This window comes from Alexandromys fortis, unplaced genomic scaffold, assembly GCF_014885135.2.
Source record: "Alexandromys fortis isolate MF-2015 unplaced genomic scaffold, M_Fortis_MF-2015_v1.1 scaffold_871, whole genome shotgun sequence".
NCBI lineage: Eukaryota > Metazoa > Chordata > Mammalia > Rodentia > Cricetidae > Alexandromys > Alexandromys fortis.
The window spans coordinates 7,615-15,556 of NW_026068766.1; the positions used below are offsets into that span (position 1 = coordinate 7,615).

General features: G+C 46.4%; 1 protein-coding gene across 1 annotated transcript in view; it reads right to left on the reverse strand.

Moving 5' to 3' along the window:
- LOC126496037 (glucokinase regulatory protein-like) overlaps nucleotides 1-7,942 on the reverse strand; it is a gene marked incomplete at its 3' end in the record, with an annotated part of 18,150 nt that overhangs the window by 7,609 nt on the left and 2,599 nt on the right. The window contains exons 3-12 of the mRNA XM_050133618.1: nucleotides 7,904-7,939; nucleotides 7,281-7,436; nucleotides 6,834-6,902; nucleotides 5,729-5,797; nucleotides 5,293-5,366; nucleotides 5,110-5,145; nucleotides 4,833-4,899; nucleotides 4,560-4,613; nucleotides 3,456-3,550; nucleotides 425-530 (exon numbers count right to left, since the gene is read on the reverse strand). Of these exons, the coding sequence (XP_049989575.1) occupies nucleotides 425-530; nucleotides 3,456-3,550; nucleotides 4,560-4,613; nucleotides 4,833-4,899; nucleotides 5,110-5,145; nucleotides 5,293-5,366; nucleotides 5,729-5,797; nucleotides 6,834-6,902; nucleotides 7,281-7,436; nucleotides 7,904-7,939 (762 nt within the window). The remainder of the gene's footprint in view (nucleotides 1-424; nucleotides 531-3,455; nucleotides 3,551-4,559; nucleotides 4,614-4,832; nucleotides 4,900-5,109; nucleotides 5,146-5,292; nucleotides 5,367-5,728; nucleotides 5,798-6,833; nucleotides 6,903-7,280; nucleotides 7,437-7,903; nucleotides 7,940-7,942) is intronic.

The window sequence follows — 7,942 nt, forward strand, 5'->3', positions numbered from 1 at the left end:
AATGAATAAAATCGCATTCTGGTTTTTAAAGCCATATTTGACATTTGAATCTGTAAGGGACTAGAAGAGACCTAACAGCGGTTAGTTAGCCGAGGCTGTCTATTCATAGATAGCAAAAGGCCCTTTTGAAAGCGTTCTAGACTCTGACCTGTTCTAGCTCTTTTAGACTGTTCTAGTTCTTCTAGACTATTCTAGAGTCTGGAAGTGCTTACTGCTTACAAATCTGAGAAACAGGATTGAAATAAGATTAAAAAAACGTTTTGAGTTAAGAAAAAAAAATAGGACTTCATTGGAAACATGTGAGCTGACATGAAATGCCTTGGGGATTTGTGAACAGGGGCCATAAGATCAAAGATTCCCAGCAAGTGAAAAGCAATTCTCGCATGCTTGAAGAGGAGCATGGAGCAAAGAAAGTCTGGCCTACCTCAATGGCAGGATTGAGCGCAAAAGCTTCCTGTTTCTCTTGCATCTTCTGCATCCGCTCCGCTACTTGCCGGAATGTTGATCTCCAGTCTTCAATGGGGTCATTTCTGAGGTCCAGAGAAACACGGAAGAGGAAGGACTGCCTGTGAGGATCTGAAGGAAAGGCCTCAGCTGGCAGTTCAGCTCAGTGAGGGAGTGGGGTCAGAGGTCAGCTACTTCACAGAGAAATATTTGGAGCATCTGGGGTGGAGTGTCCCTGAACTCCAAGGACTGGGTTAATAATACCTCCAGCAATGAAGCCAACATTCAAGTTTCAAGTTCCAGCCAGAAGTCAAGGGTCAACACTACCACCTTATATTCCATCTTAGACTCCTTTGAAACCCTTGCCATCCTTTGAAATACATCCTAGAATCTCCCCGAGGAGTGAACCCCTGCTACCTGATGGAGGAATGCTGGTCCCTAGTGAGATATAAAGTCACGCTATTAACTGTAGCATCTGTTGGTGACTAATCAGGAACAAAGCAATGTGTTAAGGAGACAAGAGAGCTAGTACAGTCTATGTGCTTAGCTACAGACTGTGGAATCTCGAAAGCATGAAGGTCTTCCGAAGTGGGGGATGCTTTGTGATTTGCTCCATGTGGCATGGCCTCAAAGACTGAGCCCACCCTGCACACAGCATCCCTGGTTGTACCTTATCACATCTGACAAGAGTCCATCCCTTTTCAAACTGTTTCTTTTATTGTGTGTATGTGTATGTGTGGTGTGGGGTGTGTGTTGGGGTGTGGGGATGTGGGGAGGTGTATGTTCATGTATATGTAGGCACTTGTGTGCGGCTCTACACACACCTGTGTGTGGAGGTCAGAGTTCAACTTTAGCTACCATCTTCAATTATTCTCCATCTTATTTTTTTGTTTTTTTGTTTTTGTTTTGTTTTGCTTTTTTGAGACAGGGTTACTTTGTGTTGCTTTGGACCCTGCTCTGGAACTCGCTCTGTAGACCAGGCTGGCCTCGAACTCACAGAGATTCACCTGCTTCTATCTTCCAAGTGCTGGGATTAAAGGTATGTGCCACCACCGCCTGGCTCCATTTTATTTATTTATTTTTTTGAGACAGGGTCACTCACTAGACTAGACCTACAAGCCAGCACAGCCAGGAATCCTCCTGCCTCTGCTTCCCTGGCACAGGGATGGCAAGCACACAATAACCCCTTCTGGAACTATTTTACAGATTTCTCTCCTGTGTGAATCCTGAGGCAGACAAGATTCACCTATTTCATACCCATTGTGTAAAGTGCCTTCTATTGCTGCCCTCAAGTTCATTTCTAACACTTCCTAGAGACCCTAGAGAGAGGAGACCTGAGGAGGGAATAGAGAAAGCACCAACATTGTGCAATAAAAATCAGGATTCCCAGACTTCATTGAACATCAACACCCCGGGATGAGGGGCGAAGAGAATTATGTTTTGCAGTAAACATCCAGTTCTGGACACCACACCTACCCAGAGGTTCAGCCTCAGCAGGTATGCACAGAGCCCTAAACTGTATTTTTTGAAGCTTCAGAGACAGCTCTGAAGATGAGCCAAGACAGGGAGCCACTGCTTTAAGGAACAACTGGAAGATCTCCACGCCTACATTGTTTGAAATTCTTCATTTCACTTAGTCACAGGGCCTGAAATTAGCACCCGCTGCTGCAGTTATATTTTGGGTGAAGAGTCCTCCATGAAAAGGATCCAGGTTAAGAGTATCACAAACTCATTTACACCTTAGTACGAGTCACACTACAAGCCTGGAATCTGGGACTGGGAAGAGAAAGAACCAGGCTCTCCCACTGCAGTCCCCATGGACAGGAAGCCCTCAGGGCCATCAGGTGATCCAATCCAATGGCTGATTCAGCAGAATTGCCCAAACTTGGCTGTGCATTGGAATCAATCACCAAGGATGGTTAACAAAACAGATATGTCATGGCCTTACCCTAAATCAATAAAGAATGACATCTGCACTGTATTGGTTAGCCACATGGAGTGTCAGATCAGACCAAGTGGCCATTTGGATAGGACAGCCTGGGCTACATAGCAAAATCTTGTCCAACCCCTCCGCAGCCCAAAGAAGGTGGTTCTGCAGCACAAGGCTTCAAGCGGGGAGGGGCAGATATGAGCAGTCAGAGAGGAGCAGAAACGTGCCTGGATCGATGAAAGAAAGAGCTTGAGACAAAGGAGATGGAAAGAGGAGTGCGTGACCACGGGGGACCCACTGCTAAGCTGAAAAGATGCTTGGGGGTCACCCTGATGGAAGCATAGACTTTTGGGGTATACACGTTCCTGAACCTGTTTTTTCTTTTTAGCTCTTGTTTTTTTACCTCTTCAATTCCTGCTCTAAATCTGTGGTTTATATAGCTTTTGCTTTTTTGGTTTGTTTTTTCTTTTGTTTTTTGGTGTTTTTTTGGGGGGGGGTGTTTGTTTGTCTGTTTGTTTCGACACAGAGTTTCTATGTGTAGCCCTGGCTGTCCTGGAACTCCCTCTGTAGTCCAGGTTGGCCTCAAACTCAGAGATGCACCTGCTTCTCTGAGTGTTCCTGAGTGCTGGGATTAAAGGAATGGGCCACCATTTTGTAAGTGCCTTCCACCCTTTCTGAAACAGGAGAGACCATTTAAAATGGAGCAGCCAACAACTTCAAAAGCTTAGGGATCACCGCATATTTACTTTTACATTCTAAGACTTGGCAAGCAAGACCATAGATCCATCTTCTTGCTGATGATTCTCTGGACTATTGACAGAGATTTCTGACCCCCTCTCCCACCCCCATCCTACAGCCATTCAGCCCCAAAGAAACACACAGAGGTTTACATTAATTATAAACTGGTTGTCCTAGTAGTCCAGGCTTCTTATTAACTAATTCTTATATCCTACATCTTAACCCACACTACTTGTCTATGTTAGCCACGTGGCTTGGTACCTTTATCAGCAAGGCATGTCCCTTTGACACGTCCCTTCCCCAGGCTCCCCCAAGGCCTTGCCAGTCCCAGCAGAAGCCTCACCTGGCCATGCTCACCGGATTGAAGCCAACCAGGACTGGCAAGAAGACTGCTGTGTTATCCGTGCAATAGTCCATCTGGCCTGCCACAAAGGGTGCCTGATGGTAGCAAGAGAGGCAGGCACAATGAAGGGAACGGCTCTGAGTGTTCCCCAAGGTCCACAAGCAACCTGCCCCAGCAGGCTTGCTAGAAATACTAAAGCCTCAGCCAAGACTCGCTGAATCCACATTTGATGTGGGGAAGCATACGCCTTACAGGTACCCCAAAAGTTGCAGAACTATCCTTTCTCTGGGCTATGATTTCCTTGTATAGTCCAGGCTGGCCTTGAACACATAATCATCCTTCTGCCCCTCCCTCCCGAGTGCTGGGGTTACAAGCAAGAATCGCCCAGCTAGGGCTACATTTTTCTTATGTTCCCCCACAGAAATCTTCCAGATGGTGAAGTTCGGAAATGACTGGTCACAGTTGTAATGGCAATGGCCTCCTTGAGGTCAGCGTCCTGTTGAGGTCATCGTCCAACAGCTGGGATCTAACGCTCTGCACCCTGAACTCTTAGAATCAAAACTGTTGTGGGGTTGACAGGAAATCAAACCCGATGTTTCTCATACAAAATATCCTGAGAATCTTGTTAAAATGCAGACTGACCCTTCTGTAGCCTAAGAGCTAACAAGTCCCCCCTTGATGCTAATGGTGGGATGAAACCAGAAGCCAGACTCTTCTGTGAAGGCTCAGACAGTAAACACTTCAGGCTCTGTGGGCCCTATGATCTCTGTCCAACTACTTAAGCCTAGCACAAAAGAGGCCATGAATTCTAAGAAAACACGAAGACTGTGTGCCAGTAAAACGATCCACAATTTCAGGCCGCGGCTATGCTGACTGCCAGCAATGCTTGCTGACCCCTGGACTAGTCTGTCCATCTTGGCTCAATACGCAGTTATCCTTCCCTCTCTTTTCATATTCATAAAAATAGATCAAATCGGTGAAAATTGAAATCAAATTCCTTGCGTAGATTTTCTATTTCCTGGTACCCACCTCAACATTCTCCTTTTCTTTCTAGTCCCACCCCATCCTCATAAAGTCGTCCCAACAGCCTGCATTCATACTTACAGAGAGTCCTACAGAAATGCCTATGACAATGACTCTCTTCTTCCCAGCAGCCACCTAGGAATGGAGAAGGTGTGAGTTAGGGTGACGGGAGCAGGGGGTCTCCTGGAGGAGGTGTGAGTTAGAGCTACAGGGAGTGGGGAGGACACCAGGGTACAAATCTATTGCGTGAGAAAAATCAGGACCAGAGGAGGGGCCAGGCCTTGGTTGAGGTTGGGGTTTTCTAACCCTATGAAAAGAGGCCTCTCTAGTTGAGAAGTATTGGAAAAGGCAGACCTTCTTCAGCTCATCAATCCAGTGTAGGGCACTGTCTTCTGTCCGTTCCTGAGAGGCCACGATAGACCTAAGGACACAGACACAATCAAGGTCAGTGGCACTGGCCAAGAAGCAGAACCCTGTAGCTCATTAGGAAGGGGCACACGGAGAGAACAGGACAGAGAAAAGTTACTATTGAAAGGGCACTTACTGTTTAGCAGGGACCAAGGTAGATATACCACGGAGTTAAAAAACAAAACAAACAAACAACAACAACAACAAAAAAGCAAAAACAAACCTCAAATACCTACAAGGCCAGGTAGGTAATAAAAGTCTGTAAAGGAACCAGATATAAAGCAATGCGGAATGGTGGAGACTGAGGTAGGTTCAATATAATCTTTGACTAAACTCATTCAAATGCAGTTTCTAAAAAATAAAATAAAATAAAATAAAATTGGGGCCACATGCGCAGGTCACTTACCTGTTGCCGCCTGCAATGAGGTATGTGTAAAGAGGCTTTTGTCCCAGGCCTTTCATCAGGTGGTTAAAAGAGACCTGGCCAGGAGGGGAGAGGGTAGGAAGAAGGAACGAGAGAGAGGATGCACTGTGGAGTCTCAAGTTCTAGAGGACTGGGGATGCAGAATGGTCTTTTTAAACCGATACTTCTCCCTAACTTATTTGCAACCCGCCACTTAAAGATGCAGCTTGATTAGTGCTGCGTGTGGTATGGGAATGCTAGCCAGAGGAGGGCGGCGATCTAGTGAGGTCAGAGAAACCGGACTTGCTCCCGGGCTCAGCTTTTGGAAAGGTGGTGGGGAGAGAATATATCTGCGGAGAGAATTTATCTCTAATGAGCTTTATGGTTCTGGGTGACATCCCCAGAAGGAAGGGAGAAAACAGGGAATTAGCATACTTACAGACATGAGGAACGCCATGCAGCCAGAGGTTCCTCCTCCACTCAGTACTACCAGGCCTCCATCTGGCTCCTGAGGAAGGAAAGAGGCCCAGGTCAGGAAGAATCATACTTTCCTTTCTCCTTTGTCAATGACAGAGGAAGACAGAACTCCTCAATCATCATAAAACTGAGCAGGACATAGGCTGTGTGAGGTAGCAAAAAAGAACAATGATTTGGAGAAAGAACTCCTCTTGGCTCGCCTCTCAGACTAAGCTATTCATTAAAATTCTTACTTATTCCAGCAGGGACTTGAGAGCAGTTCTGTCAATTAAATAAAAATAAACAACCAAAGCAGACGCATCCAGCTGTTATTAGGTGGGTACATTCAAGCTCGCTACTGTGAGCATCCTTTCTTTGTTTTCTGGTCTGAGAAGAGAAAAGTGAAAAAAAGACAATAATGCCAGCGTCACAGGTTTCTGTGCAGGCACTGAGTGAGTGTGAAAGTGCATTGCAGGGGATGGAGAGGTGGCTCAGTGATTAAGACACTGGCTGCCCTTCCAGAGGAGCCAGGTTTGATCTCCAGCACCCACATGGCAGCCTCCGGACACCGGCAGCTCAAGTTCCTGATGATCCAACACTTTCTTTGGCCTTCCATGGGCACCAGGTACTCATGTAGTACACAGACATACATACAGGCAAAACAACCATCCTCGTTTAAAAAATAATAACAAAAGTAATAATTTTTGAAAGAAAATGTATGCTGGATGGTGGTGGTACACGCCTTTACTCCCAGTCCTTGGGAGGCAGAGGCAGGCAGAGCTCTGTGAGTTCAAGGCCAGCCTGTGAAACTCTGAGAGTTTCAGGACAGCCTGGGCTACATAGAGAAGCCCTGTCTTGAAAAACCAAAAAACAAAGCAAAATTAGAAAATGTATTGCTGATGATAAAGTATTATTCATCTAGCAATTATCATGACTACTATTGATGACCAAGATAATAATAAACATCCAAAGGGAAGACCAAGATAATAAAGAGTTGAGATTTATAAAAATCAGAAACGGAGACCCAAGAAAGAAGACATTAGAGGGAACAGCAGTGTCTGGATGGGAAGCAGGCGGAGAGTTAGTACCTTCAAGACCTCCTGGACTTTTCCAGCCACTTGCAACATGGTGGTCAGAACTGACTCACTGTACAGTCGCTGTGGAGAGTGGACAGGAATCAGTAGGAAGAAATGGGAGCTAGGAGGGGGGCATGCGATGGCTCTGTGGGTAAGGGGATTGCTGCCAAGCCTGATGATCTGCATTCGTTCCTGTGACCCACATGATGAAAGGACAGACTGATTCCCAAAAGTTGTCCTCTGGCCTCCACACATTTCCCCCATGGAATAAATCCTCCCACCTCACAAAATAAAAAAGGGGGATGAGGAAAAAAGGAAAGAAACAGAGAACAGCGGATTGGAATGGAGGAAAGGGCTCAGGATTTCCAAAATTAGAAACCGTAGTCAGGGAGGGTAGAAGTTGAGATGTGGTTGGCTTAGCATCTCTTTGGCAGTGTCCGAGGTTTGACTGTGGGTCACCTGGTAGGTGGGCACGATTTGCCCCTCCTCCTGGAAGATATCAGCATCACACTGCCCCAGCAGCTGAACAATTTTCTCTGCATCTGCTTTGTCCAAGTTCCGGGTCAGGGGATTGGACTTCTCTGTGATTGGCACAGCTGCTTCATACCCTGACAACTAGAGAGAAGGGGGCACAAGGGCAGGAACAGGAAGCCTTATGCTTGCTGGGCTGGAGACGGGAGTGGAAGTAGGCACAGTATCGGTTTTGGATTTACATATTTCACACACACACATACATACATACACACACACACACACACATACACATGCGCGCCATTCACATACCAAGATCTTAGTCTTCATGTGATGTTCTGAGCCCATTAGGGACGATAGGAAAAGGATGTCTATCATGGGGTGTGTGCCTTTGATTCTAGTATTTGCACAGTGGCAGCAGGGGGATCGGGAGTTTAAGGCTATCCTCAGATATGTAGCAGTTTGAGGCCGGCTTGGGCTATTCCCTATCTTAAAAGCCAAAAAAGAAGAGGAGGAAGAGGAAAGGAGCAGAAGACCACGCTTGAGGCCAGTCCAAATCAGCACTGTTCTAGGCATCAGTGCAGAAGGCTGAAATTGAGAAAGGGCCTCACCTCCCATTCGCCAGGCTCAGGGGTCTCAATCACATGCTG